The 20,975-nt window shown below is 44.3% G+C and overlaps 1 protein-coding gene across 1 annotated transcript in view; it reads right to left on the reverse strand.

Annotated features, from left to right (window-relative positions):
• Positions 1–1,010: 1,010 nt before the first annotated feature.
• The window catches only part of RAPGEF5 (Rap guanine nucleotide exchange factor 5), a 234,171-nt gene continuing 214,206 nt past the window's right edge, over positions 1,011–20,975 (reverse strand). Inside the window, exons 22-26 of the mRNA XM_068972629.1 lie at positions 20,099–20,149; positions 19,197–19,284; positions 14,052–14,116; positions 8,433–8,487; positions 1,011–5,489 (exon numbers count right to left, since the gene is read on the reverse strand). Of these exons, the coding sequence (XP_068828730.1) occupies positions 5,374–5,489; positions 8,433–8,487; positions 14,052–14,116; positions 19,197–19,284; positions 20,099–20,149 (375 nt within the window). The 3' untranslated portion in view covers positions 1,011–5,373. The remainder of the gene's footprint in view (positions 5,490–8,432; positions 8,488–14,051; positions 14,117–19,196; positions 19,285–20,098; positions 20,150–20,975) is intronic.

The raw sequence follows: 20,975 nt of genomic DNA on the forward strand, positions 1-20,975 counted from the left end.
AACAGACTTACCAGATATGAGCCACCACAGAGCCACGGCAGCTGTAGAACCTGGGAAAGGCCCTGCCGCTGCCTTAACTCTCCCCTGTGTCCTAGAGACTGTATTAGCCAGCTGTGGTGAAGGTGCTGCCCAGGTAATACCAGGCCGCCCACCCCACCCCTCCATTCAGTCTCAGTAGCTTCTAATGAGGGTGTTTTCTCTCTTCCTCAGGTGACACATCCTCCACAAGCTGGAGAGTCCAGTGGATGGAGACACCTCTACCTGGGCACTGTGGGTCTCACAGCAGAGGAGACATGGCGGCCACAGGCTACCTCAAAGCTTCAGTCTCCAGGCCACACAGGTCACTCCTTGCCTTTTTCACTGCACAGAGGATGACATTTGGCCAGTACTCAATTCAACATAATCCTCCTGCAGGGAAGGATCAGCACATGCCAGAGGCCAAGCTTGACACCAATGGGCAGGGTCCTCTCAGAGGAAGGGCTAGAGAAGAGTTGGTGTGACAGTCTAATGTCTTTCCGGCCTGTGGAGCATCATCACCACCCCTCTGCTTCAGCAACCCACCCCGGCTCTTGTGCTGCCGCTGGCCCAGGCCTCGAGCATCCCCACAGGGGCCTGGAGCTTCCCTCCATGTCTGGGCTAGAGAGAGTACCCCATTCCACTTGAGTGGGGTAAGGTGCTGGTGAGGGTTGTCGGACTCTGCACATCCCAGAAAAGGATGTGATTTCCAACACAGCATGTTTAGGTTCTGCAATAACTGCATAAATGATTTTGGCTTCCACGGGCCACCTGAGAATCTCTTCACCTACCTGTAGCGCACTCTGGGTAAACAATTCCTGAGTTTCAATCTGAGCGTAATACGGTACCAGAACACTGGCTATTGAGTCCCCAAACAGCACAAAACAAGACGTTCTGAGGCGTGAATAGTGTATCTTTAACATAATCTTGTATTTGGAAAAGCAGTTTTTAAAAAAAACACTTGAAAATACAAGGTAACAGTAACTTATGTAAGTTTTCACCTTATATTGCTTGGCCATTTTTACATATAAATTATTGCTTACTAGCTTTGATAAATACACAGCACAGTCATATGTACAGAAGCAGAAAGCATGAGATATGAGAAAGAAAATACTGTTAATGGCAATTCTGGTAACTCCACAAGTGTTTCATATTTACCAGCTCTTCTAATGGTGGAAAACTACGAAGTGTAGTCCCTGAGAAGTTAGGTAGGCGCCCTGATTGCAGGTTTTCTATCTTCTAACTGTTAACGCAAGCTGACAAGGTCACAGCAGTCAAGAGTCCTTGCTTCTGGTTGACTTCATCCCAGTCTTTAATAACAGTGTAATACGAATACAATAAATAGGCTATGCAAATAAATAGTACTCTGCTAAAAAATGTTTAGTATATATACAGCTTTGCTTTATATAGTACATTTTCATTTAACTTTTTGGCAATTTTAAAAAACATTTTTCCAGCACTGGTTCTAAGCACAATGGCTCACTGGTTAATAAGCAGGCTGAAATTTTAAGGACACATCTTTGAAGCATTTAAAAGAAACTCCGCATTAGACCGCATATAAAAGAAACTCCACGTTAGACCACCACAGTGGATCTGATCTGCCCCTAGTTTCTGAGAAGTTCAGAGTCCCTGTGCCACCCAGGGACACTTGGGATCTGTGGTGAGTGATGCCCACAACAAAACCACAGGGCAGGGATCAGGGCAGCTGTCAAGGCCAAGCTCCAGGGATTGAAAGCCACCAACACCTTCTCTTTCACACTACTGTTTCTCCCTATGTAGAGGTGAGTACACCTCTCCCCACAGATTGAGAGGGGTGGGCTTTTACTTTGTCCTCATGCCTCGGAATTTCAGGTATGCTCTACCCAACTTGCTTGTGGATAGGGATCTAAGACAATAAATTTATTCTGAAATATCAGGATAAAGTAAATGCAGGTGATAATAAGTATCACTACAACCATTCAACAATTGTACAGATTGTAACAGAGGGAATTTTTAAAACTGTGGTCTTTGGAGCATCTGCAAATGTGTATGAAAAAATTTCGTATTTTTGGAATGGTTATGATTTTGCCTATTGAGAACTGTTGCTGGGGCTTCCCTGGTGGCTCAGATGGTAAAAAAATCTGCCTGCAATGCAGGAGACCTGGGTTCAGCCCCTGGTTTGGGAAGATCCCCTGGAGAAGGGAATGGTGCTACCCAGTCCAGTATTCTTGCCTGGAGAATCGCATGGTCAGAGGAGCCTGGTGGGCTACAGTTCATGGGGCCACAAAGAATCAGACACAACTGATCAACGAGCACACTGTCCTATGCTAACTTCTAAAGAGGGCTGGTTTGCTGGAATGCTGACAAATCCAAAGACACACAGGACTGTCTGAAAGTTGTGCTGTAACAAAAAGAACCCTTTTAGAAGGGCCCATGCACTCCTCGCTGGTGAAGGTTGCAGATACATGAGATGTTTCAGAGTGAACGGAGATTTTGTGCAACTGTGAAAATCTAATATAGTTGGAAAGGAGCTTATACATCTTCCCGGTGCGGGAATATGACCTACCCCTGTTAACAGGGACCCGGCTTCAATTCCGTGCAGCCTGTCCACTGCGACAACTCCAGCCTTGTTAGAAAGAGTCTCATGTTAAGCTTGATCTGGTCCCCATGATCCTGCCTTGAATCCTTCAGTTCCAGATTCAGGCCTTCTCAGTGCTTCTGAAATTTCTGAGACCTGCTGCCAGAGAAACCTCTGGAGACTGTTGTTAAATTTCAGGAAGATCTGGAGATTATGACTTTCAGAAGATGGGGATGGAAAAGCACATCTAAACAGAACAAAATCCTCCTTTCCTTTTGCTGCCCTGAGAGCCACGTGCGCCCCGTGACTGGGGGAGACCCCGAGAGCCACGTGCGCCCCATGACTGGGGGAGACCCCGAGAGCCACGTGCGCCCCATGACTGGGGGAGACCCCGAGAGCCACGTGCGCCCCATGACTGGGGGAGACCCCGAGAGCCATGTGTGCCCCATGACTGGGGGAGACCCCGAGAGCCAGTGAGCCCCATGACTGGGGGAGACCCCGAGAGCCACGTGCGCCCCATGACTGGGGGAGACCCCGAGAGCCAGTGAGCCCCATGACTCGGGGAGACCCTGAGAGCCACGTGCGCCCCATGACTGGGGGAGACCCCGAGAGCCAGTGAGCCCCATGACTGGGGGAACAGCAGGCAAGCGCCGCTCTCTCCCCAGTCTGTGTCCACTCATACCACATGAGGGTAAATCGAATACACCCTCAGAATCTGTTTGGGCCTGACGTACATGTGGCTTTGTTTGGCCATGCACATATCTGAGCTGAGGTCCAAGCAGCAGGTGCTGTGCTGAAACAGTTCTCCACTGGGGCAACTGCAGCAGCTCTAGACGGAGCAGTATAAACCTAATGCGAATAATCACTCAAACTCTAAAACACAGAGAGATGTCAAAACAGCCTCACAGGATCAGAATGGCTAAATGCTACTCCCTAAGAACAGAGAAAAGACCAAAACACGCACTGGTGCTGACAGCCCACACCGGCACCAGTAATCGCCAAGGGGAGCACCTCACTGTTTGATCAGCCTCGAGAGAAATTGCTTTTCCCTGGTTCTGATCTCTTCCAGTGAGTCTCATTCCATTCCCAGCTGCCTGGGGCATTTCTCTGAGTGGACCAGCCCAGGATGGTGCCTTTCTGTCAAGCCCTGTTCATTGTCAGGACTGAAGGACGCAATGGGACAGACTCTCTCTCAAAGTCCTCCCCAAATGTGCTCCATGTGGTTCTTTCGAGTGATCTCTCCAGGTCAGCGTGGTTGCCAAGCCCAGGGAACAGCGCTGCTACGAAGGTGTCGGAAAGCCCTGGACACATCTCAGTGCTGAAGTGCTGATGAGAGGCGAGGAAACAGTTCTGTACAGGCACCGAGGAGAGGAGCTGCCCGGGCTGGCGAGAGGGGCGCCAGGGTCACACGTGTGGAAATGAATGGACCTAATATGGGAAGCAGGAACTCTGTATTTAAGCAGAGTGACAAGGATCTGGCTGACAGGGATGGATTTCAATATTGTTTCCCACAGGTTTTTTTTGTTCATTTGAAGGTTGCAGCAAACCAGTTCGTGAGAACAGCCAGAGGTCTTATTTATCGTAGGAGCCCCAATCTCTAAAAATGGAAATAAAGAGATCTAAGAGACTCTGAGGCTTTGAGAAGAAAAAAGAGGCAAATTATAGAAAGGCCCCCTGCCTTGGTTGGGAGGTGGGCTACAGGACTTCTAAGTGTCCAACGTAAATCAGATATTTGGATCTCTGGGGGCTCTTTTCATCTGCCGAGAGACAGGCCATTGCCACTCTTTTATATCCCTTCTTCTCCTCCAGGGAGCGCTAAGCGCTCCACACATCAAATCCCACGCAGACCCCCTGCACTGGCGGTCCTCATTCCAGAGGGTAGGCACGAGGTGGCCGTAGCGTGAGAACACGAGGGCACTGCCAGGAGCAAGAAGATGGACTTTTGTGACTGTCACCCCCAGAAACAGTTACAGAGTGCCTGCGACGTGGCAGGCACTGTGCTTTTGTCAAAAATTGTACTGTATTTGAGGAGAGATGAGAGCCTGTCCACACATGTAAAGAAAATCCCCAGAAAGTAAACAGTGAGTCAGTTTCTTAAAGATGACTATTTTTCCGTATTGGCAAAGCAACTTAGTCTAACTCACTTACAGTTGTAAATCAAGTTGTGCAGAGATGAATTTTACCCACAAGCATACAGCACTATGTGACTGAGCTGCTAAGAAATGCATGCCTCGACATTTCTCTTCTGGAGATTAGAGCAGGGGTGGCAGCTGCCAGTGCTCACTGCCTCCTTAGACACAAGTAGCTTTTGGTGATGTCCTAGTTTGTAACGATGGAAACCAGTCCATCTCCATAGAAACCAAGAGATGCCATCACTGTCTTTGAGTGTTCAAACGAGCTCCTACTTTGACAGCCTATAAACAGCCATCTACTGCCAGGCCAAGTAAAGCTCCCCGCTGTGCACTCTAACCGAGCTGTCTGGTCACCGTATGACAAGGGGCGGCCTCCTGCCTTGACGCTGACACGTCGCAAAGTGAACAATGGATTGGCTCGACATGGTGATCCTAAAAAGCCAGACTTCTCATTTCGAGAAAGTTTCTGCCTCCTCTTCTGCCATCTCCTTTCGATAGCAGCCTCTCCCCAACTCAGGTGGCTGACATCACTTCCTGAGTACGCTCTGGCTGGCTTTGCTGTGTGCATCTTATTGTGATACGCTGATAAAACTCAGCAACTTTTCTTGCAGGAACATAACACGCTTGGCGCTGCGGTTCCGGGGGAGGCGAGGCAGTGTGCAGTGGGGCTCATACCCGCGGCTCAATCCTGTGCGAGAGCTCGAACAGGGCTTGCTGGCTGTCAATGACGTACAGGTGATGCACGTAGGACTTTAACTCCGGGTGCTCTTTTGGAGACATGTCGCCTCCTGTGTTGGGGAAGGGGGAGAAGGTCAATCTTACGAGAGCAGTAAGCTATTTTTAAATATCAGTAAAACCCTGCATGAAGATACAGTGTAACTCCAGAAGGCTGACCCTCATTTGTCATAAGCCCACAAGAGATCTCTGTTTGCTATTCACGTAGATGCTTTCTGGGTCAGACTAGATTCCTCAGGTGAGGTGATTAGACTGGCAAGATATATGTTTTACCAACATTGATAGAGCGATGTTTCCTCACGTGGTCTGGTGTTTAGTGGTTGTTATGACCCCGAAACAGGAAACTGCAGACGCGGCAGGTGAGTGGCAGAGCAGAACTGGAGCCCAGGCCACGAGGCCCCAGGTCCACGGCCTTGGCCCCCACTAAATGGCCTTCACAGGCTCTTGTATCGTAGGCTGGAACTGTCAGAATCACTGCTAATCTGGTGACTGCATGGACACAATAGTTCTTTTCTTTTTTAAGTATTTCATATAATCGTTTGGTGTCCTTTTTTTGGGGGGGGGGGCGCGTGCAGGATGTAAGGGAGCAACTGAGTGAACAAACATTGCTGAAGTGAACTGAAAGTCTGGTTATCAGGCAAAGCAGGTTCAGGATGTGTGTGGATGGGGTGACACTCGCCCAGCAAAAGACAAGGCAAGGGGGTTCCTACTCCCAAATGCCCCACAGACCAAGGGCCGCAAGAGGCTCTGGCGCCCTGTGAACCCTGCGGGCCATGCTGCTGGCAGCTGTGACGAGGAGCCAGAGACAAAGTAGCCTGGACAACGGGGCAGGCCCACTTCCCGTAGTCAAAAACGAGCAAACAGAAAGCCCCCTCATGCCCTGTGGAGATGGGCTGAGCCACATTCCAGAGACACAAGGTAACTGTGAGCCTCCATGATCCATGGGGTTTCAGATGGAGAAACAAGGGGTGAGTTCAGCTTGAGCAGAAGGAAAAGGCCCTCGGGAAGCTGAGCATTCTAATGCAGAAATTTTTTTCTCTTGGGGAAAACCTATTTTTCCCCCCTCTGTGACAGATATGTTTTCTAAGGAAATAACTTAAGGTGTGTATATTAGGGATGGCTTGTAGTCCTTAGGTTTAATAGAAACAAGGCTTTCTGGTTCAGCAAGTAAAAGCACCAAGAGTTAAAAGGTTTTACCATCCTCCTTGTTTGCTTTAGAAAACATGATGCTCCCAAGATAATTCTGTTGTTAACTTTCCAGTCTTAAAAAGATAGCAAGAGGAATGCTTCCAGCCATGATGCATGACCCTTGCAGGGCACTCTGTAATTCAAAGCGGCTTTCCAAGTGCTGACATTGGTTAGCCCTGCCTATATAAACTGTCAAAATGAATTTAGGTAATTCAGTTCTAAACTTGATTTTTAAAGATAGGTAAATACAAAACACCAAATGGCCTGACGGTCTTTTAAATTTCTCCTTTGCTTTGTGCCTTGCAGACTTATCCTCTGGCGATGGGAGGTTGACTGCAAGGTCAAGGCCAGCCACACTGCTCTAACCTTCCTGCCCACACGTGCAGTGTATATAGACCAGAAGCCCTTGGCAAGTAAGACCGAGGTCCCAGAATTTGCTGAGAACCCATAAATGCATGGGAAGCAAAGGAGGGTGAAAGAAATACAAATCCTTTACTCATCAGCAATATTATGCTTACACATTTGAATGAATTTCCATGACAATGTTCTTAACTATTTCTATTAAAACTGCATTATACTTGAGTAGTTGATGAAGAATTATAAAAGCATGTATCAAGTAGTATTTGCTGATGTGAACATTTAGAAGATTAGGTCCTGTATTTATAATTATCTTTTTCAAGTAGAAATTTCGTAATTCACTCAGAAGTTCACTCCAACCGCTTTGTTGGAGGACAATAAAGCTACTCAAGACTGGAAACGGAAAGAAAATTCTTAAGAGTATGTAACGGAAAGAAAATTCTTAAGGAATATGTACCCAAGTGTTAGCAATATTTTCCTTAGGAAGTAGGACTTTGATCATTCTACTTTATAGTTCTGTATTGTTGAAAAACATTGGTTTACAATGAGTATGTATTACTTAAAGTTAGGTTTTACTTAGTGGTCACTTCTGATTGATTTATAATTATGAACTCTGTCTTTTAAAAAAAAAAAAACAACTGCCTTTTTATCTCTAAAGTCTGTGCAAGGTGAAGGAAAGGGTACCAGCCAGGAGGTCTGAGGAACGGCCGAGTGAGTCAGCCTCTCAGAGCTGAGGTCTTCTGTTCTGCATCCAGAGAGTCAATAACCTCCATTCACTAGCCCTGGGGTCAGGATTCCACTGCCCATGTGAAAGCTCCCTGAACTCAATACATTTCAATTTCCTTCCTCCCTGCAATGTCTTAACATCATTTAAACATAATGTAAATTATTCCTGAGACTTAAAAAGAAACAAATATTCTTACATACATTAGTCTTAGTGGGGAGTCTACAAAAGTGCTCAGGAAAACACTTTTTCAGTGAAAGGAAGCTCCAGACAGGAAGTTTTCGCTGGAGAGGAGAAAAGATTCTGGAAGACTACTTTGGGCACTTTTACAAACTATATTCCTATTCCAGGAAGGCTCCAGGCAAGGAGGTGAAGGACAGGGTCACCCCTGATAAACCCACAGGCCATTCTGAGCCAGAGGACAAGCAAACAAGACTTTCGGGGGTGGGCGGTGGAGTGGGAGCTTCTGAGAGTTGTAAGTCGCACTGTACAGTACTGTACACACTGTACGCTGCTGCGGCAGGGTGAAGAGCTGCCATTTCTTATCTTCCTCTCCATCCCAAACGTGCAGTGATGAGACGGAGAAATACAATACATGCATATGATGTGAATATTATATTTTACCACCTGTTTAAATTTTCTATCACCAAATACTTGTGAAATGGCCATAGTCTGTACCAACGTATACTAAATGAACATGCCGTAACCAGCTTCAATGACTCACCAAACTGGTTAGTCCTGCAGTGTCTCAGGGTTCGGACAGTGTCGGCGATCATATGCTGAAAGGCAGGAGAGGAAACACATCAGTGCAGGGTCATTTCAGGTGTCGCTGAAGTAGCAGTGCTGCAGGGCTGGATAGTCCAATCCCACTGGATGTAAACAGAAGCTGTATTTGGTGCTAGACCTAGCTTTAATTGAGTGTACTAAGTTTGGATTACAAAAGAATATCCAGACCCTGTGTGCAGAAATAGTGGCTCTCAATCCCAGTTGCAGAGATTCTAATCAAGACTTGTAAAGAACATACTGTAAAGAACACAGCACAAAACAACCTACTTAACACGAGAAAATACCTGTCAATACTATGACTGATAAGGGGTTAATATGCCAAATATATAAAGAGCTCATATAACTCAACATCAAGAAAACAGACAACCCAATTACAAAATGAGCAGATGACCTGAACAGACAGTTTTCCAAGGATGACATACAGATGGCTGACAGCATACGAAAAGATGCTCCAACACTGTTAATCATCAGAGAAATGCAAATCAAACCCGCGAGGAGATACTGCCTCGCACCTGTCAGAATGGCCAACATAAAGGCCACACACGTTGCTGAGGACATGAACAAAGGGGGCCCTTGCACACTGCCGGTGGGAACGTAAATTGGGGCAGCCGCTATGGAAAGCACTATAGAGGTTCCTCAGAAAACAAAACAGAACCATCATATCCAGCAGTTTCACTCCTGGGTCTGTATCTGAAGCAAATGAATACTAATTCAAAAGACATACGCACCCCATCGTTCACAGCAGCATTATTCACAGTTGCCAAGATAAGGAAGCAACCTAAGTGTCCATCAGCTGGTGGGCGGATAAAGACGCCGTGACACATATACATACATACAATGGAATATGACTCAGACAGTGAAAAGAATGCAATTTTGCCATCTGCAACAGTATGGGTGGACTTGGAGGGAGAAAGACAAACACTATATGATATCACTTATACGTGGAGTCTAAAAAATAACCTAGTGAGTATAACAAAGTAGCACAGATTCACAGAGAGTGGTTGGTCACCAGTTCGGACGGGAAGGAGGGAGAGGCAAGATAGGGGAAGGGGATTGAGGAGTACAAATTATTACACATTACATAAACAAACTACAAGGATATAGTACAACACAGAGAACATGGCCAATATTTTATAACAACTATAAATGGGGTAGAACCTTTAAAAATTATGAATCACAAAGTTGTACACCTATGACTTAAATACTATTGTATACCAACTATACCTCAAATAAAAGAAAAAAATGAATATTTAAAAGATAATATATTTTTAAAAAATGCAGCATGTCCACCTCAACCTACCTGTCCACATTTGCTTCTGCTTTCACTTCAGAAGTTTCACCTCCTCCCCAGGAAGTCTTTCTGAGGTCTCCCTTCTGGACTCGGGAGGCTCCATTCTCAACCTCCCCAATGGTCTGTGTACAGTGTTTACTGGGCTTGTGGTGGTGTGATCAGGGTGGGACTTTCCTCCTCCTCTAGACCAGCAAGAGGGCCTTGCAGACCCCGCACCTACCATACAGCACGTACGTAGCCTCACACACACCTGCTGAATAGATGCAGGCATTTTGCAGAATCAAAGACTCAAGAAACTCAAATGGTGATAGGAAAGGGGATGTTTATGAAAGGCGAACATCTTCTAAGACATCAGTATCTTTACAGAGACTCTTCCCTGCTTATTATTTGCATTCCCTTTCCTAGTCTTCAGTTTTCTGCTTTAATTTCTAAAGTTCTCTAAAGTTCTTTTCGTCTGCAGGAAACGGTTTTTTACGCAGCTCCTTCCTGTTGACAAGACCCCTCATCTCATACTCGTGTGCCTGGACTGTCTTCCAGCTCGCTCTACCATAGTCAATTTTCCACGGCGAAGGGAAGATGGCATTTAGGTCAAGACCAATCTCCACTACACTTCCTCCTGTGCAGTTGGCAGAATAATCTCCAAACATCTGTCATCCTGTTCCAGCACTCTGCGAAGTCTACAGTGACCCCAGCCTCTGTTTCATACAAAATTCAAACATCACCCTATCATTTCAGAATCAACAGTATTCCTAATCTGGTCCTGCAGACCTTCCTAAATGGGTATCATCTTTTTCTTACTAATTGAAGTATAGTGATTTACAGTAGTATAATAGTTTCAGGTATGCAACACAGTGATTCAAAATTTTTATAGATTATACTCCATCTAAAGTTATTATAAAATATTGGCTATATTCATCTGTGTTGTACAATACATCTGTATATAGTATTTACTTTATACACAGCAGTTGGGACCTTGGGCCATCATTTTTCATGTCCTGCCCACACACACTGAACACAGGGTAATCTATAGGCAGCAAACCCTCAACAAATTATGGCTAACATAATAATGTCGACACTAAAACAATTACTTAAAATTCAGCAGACCTCCAGAAACATTATTTGAATATGACCTACTTATTAGATTGTTCTCATGGGCTGCATTTCTATTGTATTTCTACTCAATAGTGAAAACATTAAATGGGACAGTGATTACAGCAGCAGCCCGAGTTGCAACTGTAAAGGAAATGAGACCTGACTCATGTCTGTGAATGTATTGTTAAATTTCCTTCCCCCAATTTTCCCACTACTCCCAGGACTGCTCTTTCGCTGTTTTAAGGTATGGCGTCACCTTGATCTCTATCATGTGCCATGCGCACCGCTGATGCAAGGCTGGTACTCAGGGCAGCACTGCAACCTGAGCCCAGATCTCATCTTCAGGTTTTCCAAAGCGGGAGGGAGGAGCTACGATGAAGGATGATGTCTTAACATTGAGGGATAAAGAGAAATATAGAAGAATGCATTTTTTTTTCTTTATTATTTAATGGTTTGAGGCTGATACGTTTGAAGCTGCTGAGGCACCGAGGGGAACAATAGAAAACTTATTACATCCAATGAAGCACTTCTGAGCCTTCTCTGTTCTCTGACCTAATGTGTTGGCCGGGATCAGCCTGATAAAGATAATACACTGAATTATCTGCTCGCTGGCTAATATCCATCGTGAGGAACTGGCTTCCCACAAGTTAATCCAGTTAGGGTCTACTGGTTCATTATTGTGAAAGATGATGCTATTTCAGCTTAAGTGAAACCCTGTCTTTTGCTGAGAAACATGCTGGAACTACTGACTCTAGTAGGAAATTCAGTTGCACTCTCTGGCATCCCAGTATAGCATAGGGCTTTAAACAGTGTAAAATAGAGTTTTGTCCTTCCAGAAAAAAATTCTGACTTCACCCTGAATTCTCTGTGCAAGGAGGGGGTCAGCATGGGACATGCTGTTTCTTAAGTGCCATCTGCTTTGAGGACCAGGAACTTAGTGACGCTACAAAATCTGCTCCCTTTAGAAATGACGTGCTAGCCGAGTACATGACGGGTGTGTACGTGGCGCTGTGTGCCAAGGGCCTGCCACACACATGTATAACTGTGCTTATTTTCTAGCCATCTTTTCAGTAAGAGTTCTCTTCAAGAATTTAAAATTTAAAACGAAAGATTACCTGTTTATACCTTGTTATTTCATTAAGCTTTATTAAAATATTAAGGGTACATACAGTTACTGACCCTAAGAGAAGTCCTGTTAGTCAGACTTCATTTCAGTTCTTACGGCCAGCCTGAAGTCTTGTCTCTGTGAAAGCAAGGCCCTATGTTGGTTGGCATTAAAAGGCTTCTACTGGAAAAAGCCGGGGAATACCAGAGACGCTGGGCAGAATGAAACAGAGAGGGTGCAGGAAGCTTTCCACTGCTCTTTTCAATCTGTGCATTTTTCAAATTGCTCCCTCACTTGGAGAGCTCCATCTGAGAGGAAATGACACAATGAACTTGAGTCACTGGTCCCCTTTGGGAAGAAGGTCAACCACCAGTCTACCTTTCACAACAGACGACACTCAGCGTATACCAAGCACCTCCCGCTCTCCCGTGTTCCCTATGGGTTACTCAGGGTGAAGGGCACAGACCCTCAGAGGAAACTCCACTTGGTGTTTCACACCCCGGCCCTCCTCTTCACACACGTTCACCAAAGCTTATCTGGCGTTCTTAAGCAGAGGCGTTGGCCAAGATTTGAAATGAATATTGACCAGTGGCTTCATACTCCTCTGGTCATTTCGTTAATATCAAACACTGGAGACAACCTACCAACAGGCTAGCGTGTTGCTGCCTGCAGTCTAAGGCCACAAATAGGCCCTGGGATCTTCAGAACATTACTGGGTGACACAGAACAAATCTCTAAAAAATAATATTTTTAATTAAGAATAATACTTTTAATACAAGAAGACTCAATACTTTAAATATCTATTTCAGGCTGCATTGGTTTGACTGAAGTATCTAAAAAAACTGAGCTCAATTCCAAAGCACATAGTGCCAGGAGACTTGAAAAGTTATGGACGTGTCCACTTAAAAACTAACTACCCAGAAATCGATCATCCTCAAATTATTAAAACAGAGCTGTGGCAAGATGTCAGTCTTCCAGATCTCAGCTGCTTGGGTTTTCAGGTTGTACAAGAGCTGCCTGCACTGACACTGTGCCATCTCCTCCCGTGTGAGTGAGTTAGCCTCACAGTTAGAGCGGGGCACCTAGGGGGCAAAGGTCAGAGGCTAAACCTTGTTGGGACTCATCAGTTGGTACTGGTCTTTGGTTATGGTCTATGGCGTCCCAACTCACTCAACCTTCTCTCAAATGCCTGACCTGGTCTCACAGGGAACCAGGGGCCCGTTCCTGAAAGAGCTCACACGAATCCATTACCATTACTAAAAAGGTCACTCAAAGGTCAGGGTCTACGGACAGGGGTCACCGATATCATCTTTAATCATGCATGGCAGGCTCATCTCTGACATGAAAGTTCATCTGTCAAACAAATCCATTCTTGTAGTCAACAGGGTCTCCTTGGAGCAGTCCTATTTCACAGTCGCTCAGCCCGCACAGGCAACGCCGCCTCTGGCCTCAGCCGAAAGGCTAGGAGGAGCCTAGTGCCTGACAGAGCGCGCAGGAATGTCGGGGAGGCGGCACTTCAGGAGTGTGTAAGAAGGGGCGGGCTGGGGGCCCCTTCTCACGCCTCACCTTCTCACTTCGCATGAGGTGGTCTCACACAGTGGCAGCACCTGCCCTCGGGCTGATAAATGGGTGGTCCTTCCTCTCCCAGGCAGACCCGACCAATTCCACCTTCAGACCCGCGAAGGACACACCTCCCCAGGGGGAGGGGCAGTGCTTGCCAAGACACAGGGAGACGCCCTTAAAGCCACAGGGCTCAACCGCACGCGTGGGAATCCCAGCTGACAGGAACCTTACCACTTTGGTTCTAGTTCAGATACATACACTCCACCACTGACGTTAATCTAATGAAGTTCCATTTTCAAAAATAAAAAGCAGATGTCCATAGTTGGCTCTCAGAACCTTGGCAGCACGCTTCACTTCTTTTTAATTGGGATGCATTCTATTGACAGTGCATAACATGCAGCAAATAAATCATCACCAGTTCAGCAGAGAATGTCGTCTCCCAGAGCAAGGAAAGTGCGCATTTCCCTTACAGTGGGTAAAAAGAGAAACAGTGAAATTTTACATACCAGTTTTTCAAAGTTGACAAGATTATCCAGAAATGTTTTATTTCCCTCATGTATAAATGTTACATCTGAAAATTAAAAACAAGAAGATGCAAGTACCATTAGGAACAGGTCATGAGTCAGGACTGGAGACGTGTAGATGCAGTGCGGCTTATTAATTTTTCTTAAACATTACGGATTATTTCACGCACTAGACCAGGCAACTTGGAGCTGGATCTGTACAGGATGCAATGTGGGAGGGCATAGCTTATGTGTGTGGGGAGGGAACATTCTAGCATTCGTACAAGTGTGTGTCTTGCTCTTACACTGCAGACTTTGACTTCAACCCCCTTAACATGAGCTAACACTACTCTACACCTTAGCTGGCCCATTCTGTTTTTAGGCCAGAACAGTGAACAGAAAAGAACTGAATACCCAGCAACAAAAATTATTTTTATATTTATGTGTTTGCTTTTTAACAATCCCTGGTAAAGTGAACGGGGTCTGCGTTACTTAAAATGTCAAGGTTTAGATGTGGATGTTCAAACTTAGACTTCTGGTTCTAAAAACCAGGGCTGGCGTGGTTATCCAAAGTGAGTGAGGAAAGGGACCGGTTAGAAATGGCGAGGTTTCTGGGTCTATTCAACCACGGGGAAGCCAGTGTCACTGAGGAAAACAGCGTAAGGAAGGTAGGGTGAAGGTGCCTCGTCGGAGGGAGGGAGCGTGACATTCGATTTGCGCCTCGCTGCATTTGAAGTGACAGGAGACATTCGAATAAAAATCTCCCTTTGGTTGCAAAAATTACAGGAATGCTTCTTCAAAAAGATGGAGACTAGCAACAATGACAGCAGCTAAAGCTCCAAAAGGGGGATGACTTACAAAAACCCAAACCATAGGGTGAGTGACTGAACATTAGGGAATCCTCACAGACAAGAATCAAAGTAAGAAATATACTACAATTTAAAGAATGTGCAAATAATCCTGTTATATCACAGACATGGAGGGCAAACCAAATGAAAACCATTTTCAAAAATCTTCTTAAAATAACATGATATAAAGGAGAGAAGTGAACAGATTAAATTCCTCTAAATAGAAAGGGAAAGTATTTGCATTTAGTCAAGACTTGGATTCTGCTGGTCCCTGTGGAGGGCTTCCCTGGGGGCTCAGAGGGTAAAGCATCTGCCTGCAATGCAGGAGACCTGGGTTCAATCCCTGGGTCAGGAAGATCCCCTGGAAAAGGAAACGGCAACCCACTCCAGTACTCTTGCCTGGAAAATCCCATGGACAGAGAAGCCTGGTAGACTACAGTCCATGGGATGGCAAAGAGTTGGATACGACTGAGCAACTTCACTTCACTATGAGGTAATTACGAGGCAGCTGCTTGGGAAATTGGCCTGCAACACACTTAGCTGCTGAGCTTTAACTGGCCACCAGAGGGCGACACCAATCACACAATGCACTGATAACAACCCTTTTCTCAAGGCATCCTTTATACACAGCTTCCACCCCACCGGACTGCAAGGTTTTCCTAAGCTTTTTTCTTTCTTTTTTTAAACTGATGTCTGAGCAAGAAAACAATTCACCATTACACAGTCATCTGACGAGCTCTCTGGTTATTTTATTATCTTTCACTGTTTTGCTTTCAGAATGGAATTGCAAGCTTTTTATCTCTGACACAATATTTAGAGAAAGAGCAGCCAACACAGCTAACTTGTGTTCTTTCTGTATAGCAAGCAAAGCACTGTGTGCACACTGTTTACCTTAAACACCACCTAGGAGCCTGGTATCGCCTCACTCCCAGAGAATTCAGGTTACAAATGCCCTGTCCGGGTTCTTGGACCACTTCCCCGGTGTTCCAAGGCTTGTCATCCCCACCCTATGTTCCCAAAGAGGATCATAACACAGCTTATATTTATCATCAGGGTCAGACATGGCACTAACTCATTTAATACTCACAAAAGAGTATAAGGTAAAGTTAAGCAGGAAAGAATGTGAAGAAACAACAGTCCAAAGGCGGACGGAGCACAGCTGGCTCACGACCACAGCTCTGCGTCTCGGGGCCAGGACGCGAGCCTGCGTGGCCCGCTTCCTCTCACCATGGTGCCTCGCTGGTACTCGGAAGGAGTTAGACATTTCTTATCATCTATTCCAGTCAATTTGCTGAATTCACTGGATGTGGGGGCCTCTGCAAATTTTACTGTTTCTTTGTCGCTCATTCTGTCTCTTCCCTCTCCTCTGCCTGGGCGGTCTTGCTTATCCCAGGCTCTCAAGGACTTGTCGAGGTCAGCACACGAGGAAGTAGGCTCTCCTGAGGGTGGGGGCTGGCAGGCTGATGCTGGCATGAGGATGAGGCAGGGAAGGTATGCCTGGCCAGGTAGGGAGAAAAGAGGGGCTGCTGCCCAGAGAAAGGGGGTCAAAATGGCTGCAGGTTCTGATCCAGGTGACTGACAAGTGTGTGATTAGGAAGGTGTGAGAGAGATAAACCAAAAGGTGGTTGAACTCAAAAACTGGAGTCTCACAACCTAAGTCATGGGTGGGCTGTGAAGCAGTTGAGGGTACCTACCAAGTGCAGTGCCAGAAATGAGTACCTGCCAGACCTCTTTATTGGAAACACCCAGACACGTTCCTAACATTTTAGGGAACAGGACTGGGGATGAAATAACTCCATTTGAAGAGACGGCAGGTGAAAAAGAAGGAATAAACATGGAAGCACCTCAATCTTCCTTTTATTTACACAACTCCACAAATCTGCAATAACAATCTGCCCTTGAAGATACAGATACAACCTCAGTTTAACTTCAGACACCGGTTGACTATTCACTCTACTGGAAGGATTACCATCTCCCCAAACACCATGACACAGATTACTCAACTGCTTTTGACCTTTAGCTCAGCTGGACCCTTTCTCTTCAACACTTACTCAGGGTTTCCTGTTCACTACTTTCTGAACTGGACTCTACAGTAGGGGGAAAGTAAATCAAAAGTGAGAAATTCACAGGCAAATAGAAAGCTGATAGCTGGAAGCATTTTTAGGTTATGTGCTTACTTTGATAACCTGCATGTTATTGGGAACTGACTATCTCAAAAAATGAAATATGGGAGCCCGAATCCTTCCTAATACCCAAGGAGTTTAATCTGGTCTCTTTCTCTAAACAAAAGCAATCCAAAGCAAGAGGCACAAGAGAAGAGGGCTGGGAAATTTTCATGAAAAAGTTGCTTGTTCTAAAGTAGTTTACTGCAAATTTTTAATTTTTAATTTTTAATTTTGCAGTTACTAAAGCTAAGAATTAATGTTGCATATATTTTCCAAAATGTCTTGCCACAGATGTGATACATACATATTTAAAAGTGTCATCCTATTTTCCTTTTGAAATTATTTCAGACAAAAATAGTAACTTTAAATGCAATAGAGTGCCAATATTATTTATTTTTATAATGACAAAAATAAAGATAAAGGAAAAACAAGTGAGCTTGTTTTTAAAACTCAAGAGCTTCCAATGGAAAAAAAAGGGGGGCAAAAGTTTAATTTGCTAGAACGAATGAGACAATGTATTTTCAGTAGAAAAAAGAGAAATTTGTTTTACTGCCAACAAAGAGGTCTAGATAAACTCAGCAGAGCAGAAAATTGCATCCAGGCTAAGACATAAGTGTGAGGCACCTGACTGCATTAAATATTTGGGGGGAAAACCCAAACTACTATATAGCAGAAGGCTCAGCTCACATCTAAATTAAAGGGACAATGTTGACTATTTTTTCATCACCTTAAAAACATCTATTGTTTCAAAATTCTGTCTTTCTAAAATCAGCTCCTTTCGCAGATCTGTCTTCCTTTCCTACTTTTCCTATTTGTGGCTACATGATTCTAAGTTTTACTTCCCACATGCCACCACTCCCACTCTCCAGCTGGTATTTTATTTGAAATAAAAATCACAAGCCTGAACAAACTTATCTTAGAAATAAAAATGAAGAATCAAACGAACTTTTTAAAGTTGTTGTTCTGGCTTTACAGTCTTTCCTTGTTTCACCCATTTACAGTTCTCAGAGTGCTCTGAGCTCGAGTGAAGCAGTCCCTGTGCTTCATCGCCCTGAATGTCCTAATATATTAATGCTTCACAGACATTCTTGCTTTATACTAGATGAAGACTAGATAAACAGCTGCAAGAATGCACAGCAACTCAAAAGCTCTCCAAGCTCTGGCTGTTCTCAGGAGAAGCTGAAAAGGTATATTTTCAGCTTTATTGCCAGTGGGACAGGCGATGAGGACACGGCCCGGCCAGCCAGTTCCCAGGTACTTCATTTTCCAGGCAATTCCACCACACCGATGAGTGTAGGTGCTAGGGCCTGACTCAGCAGAAGGTATAAGCCTCTGAAGGGTGTAAGCAATATAAAAGAGTACTCCTATAAAAATCACTTGAAAAGAATCAAAATAAGACCAAGAGAAATGACCAAATCCCTTGTCCTGGAAAGCAGACAGGTGGGATGTATACTAAATGTCAGAAGCATGGGCCAGATGAAAACAAACTTCCCTTTCACTAACCCCCTTAGTTTGAAAGAGACCATCAAGATCTCATTAATAAGTTTAACTAACGTGTTTCATGATGACTGATCTGCTGCCCTACAGAAGAGAAGTTAGTCGACTAACTTGCAGCTATCACATAGTATCCCAACTGGATCCACTCCTGGAAAGAAGAAAGTACATTCTCTACCAAAACTTTTTACACATGACACTGTTTGTGTTGACCGAAGGTTTTTCTCACACAGCAGCAGGCCATGGGCTGAATCTCTGAAATTTAGGTTGCAAACAAAGAACATAACTGATCACCACTTGGATTCTTCATGCCAGCCTTATTCTTGGTTGAGTTAAGTGGACTGTAGACTCAAATAAGACAAGGCTTAGCAGCAGAATAAAGCAAAAACATAAACAGTTCCAGTGCCAAGTTTTGTGAGTCAAGTGAAAATACTTTGATGTCTGCTTAAGAACAATTAAGCATTTCAGGTGTCTCAGAAAGAAGCAAACGTGTGAAAAACAGTCACAAGCCAACAGTTAGGTTGGGATGACAAAAATACTTTAAAGAAATAAACTGAGGTTCCTTTCCTTGCCCTCTGTAGTCAGAGTGATAAATTTTTGGAAGATGGAATTACATAGCATAAAAGACAGCTAATTGTTACCTTTAAGCAATAACGGCATGAAGGGGATTTTGGGTGGCTTCATTTTCTTGAATGCATCTCGGTAGGCTTTGTGATTCAGGGAAGGATCCTGCCGAACCAAGCAGATTACAAAGAGAGAGAAAAATCAATGTGCTATAGAAACAATTCTAAATCTACTTTCGCTGTTACAATTCGAACATGATTTAGATATAGAGTGGTTCTTCCTAAGAACAAAGTAGATAAAGGTTTCCTAGGAGAATAAACTCACTAAATTAGGGCAGGAAATCTAGGCAATGAATGAAAGTCAAGTTACTGGTTGACAATAATGGGAAATGACTGCAGAAGAGAGAGACACCTTTTGATTGCCCTATTATTTTCCCTCCAATAGGTTCCTTAAGTACAGTTTCCTCTCCATAATTTCTATCATGAGGTAACCCCAAAGTCCTTTGTTAGGCACACGGCAAAGAAAAACTGCCCTCATAATGCACAGATAATGCAGAGAAAACAAAAGAACATTTTTACTGTGTCCTGAAAAGAAACTGCACACTTTGTTATCTCAAAGATGTAAGGAATGATAAAAAGGAGAAACGGTAAAAAGAAAAAAAGAATAATGTATAAGAATTGCACAGTAAATTTAAACTAACTAATTTCATAGGCTTTGAAATGGACTGTACTGGAAAATATGCCTTCTGAATATCATACCAAAAGGACCATTCTCGCTACCTTTTTCCATGGAGAGGAAGAAGCAGTAACCGTTACCCTCCTTCACTCCATTAAGAAGCAAAGCTACCTGTTCATATACAGGTGCACTAGTCTAAGCTGCCTGACATGGCAGAGTGGAGATATTGACCACTGAAATCTAGGAAGAAATCTGAGGCTAACCATCAGTTTGAAGAGTAAGTCCACTATGCTCAACTACTTACTGTTAAACTTTCAAGTTCAGAGAAAAGTTTCTTAAACTTCCCCGGGATTTTCTAAAAGCAAACACACAGAAAAAGAAAAGGTCAAAAGATGTCAGTTATTTTGAGAGGAATGTTCATTAAGTTGCACTATATACTCCACATTTCCAAACATAAATCCCTCTATCAACTGGTTCTACCCTGATTGCTTCTCATTACACAATTTTCATCATTCCTTAATGTGACGTTCCTTGGGAATGTTGCTAAAGACAGTTTAAAATGAATAGCAGCCACAGGATTCAGGAATCCAACTTAAGACATTCTACACACTGGTGATCTTTTAATGAAAGCTTGGATTTCAGTTCTGTATCCTACCCTTGACAAACGCTCTCACCTTCTTAAACGGTCTTGTTGAGTAGGAAGTAATAATGTTGACTGATATTTTTTGTATAAATGATATAATTATGTTTCACAGCAGAGGTTTAAATAGTGAAAGGCCATGAAAACTCTCAGTGATGAAGCCTGTACTTTAGTGGGTAGAATCACCAAACTGGAAAGATCACCCATGTGAACAGTGGCATGAAGACTGACAGGGGATGGAAACATACATCGTCCTCCCAAATAAGAATTTGGGCCTAAGGAAGAAGGGCCTGGGATCTGCCAGCCTGCCCTTACTACGGTGAAGTGGGAAAGCCAGGTGTCTCGGTAGTCAGTCAGAGTTTGAATTCTGACTCTGCCCTCTTTCTAGCTGTGTGACTGCAGCGTCTCCACGTTCTCTGATTGAAATGGAGACTACTCATAGGAAACGTACAGTCCACAGTTGGTGCTCGGCAAATTCCAGCAAGCAACACTTATGGAGTGTTCTAGAAAGTGTGTGGGATTTTCTGTTTGCAAAACAAAT

This window comes from Capricornis sumatraensis, chromosome 5 (assembly GCF_032405125.1).
Source record: "Capricornis sumatraensis isolate serow.1 chromosome 5, serow.2, whole genome shotgun sequence".
Classification (NCBI taxonomy): Eukaryota; Metazoa; Chordata; class Mammalia; order Artiodactyla; family Bovidae; genus Capricornis; species Capricornis sumatraensis.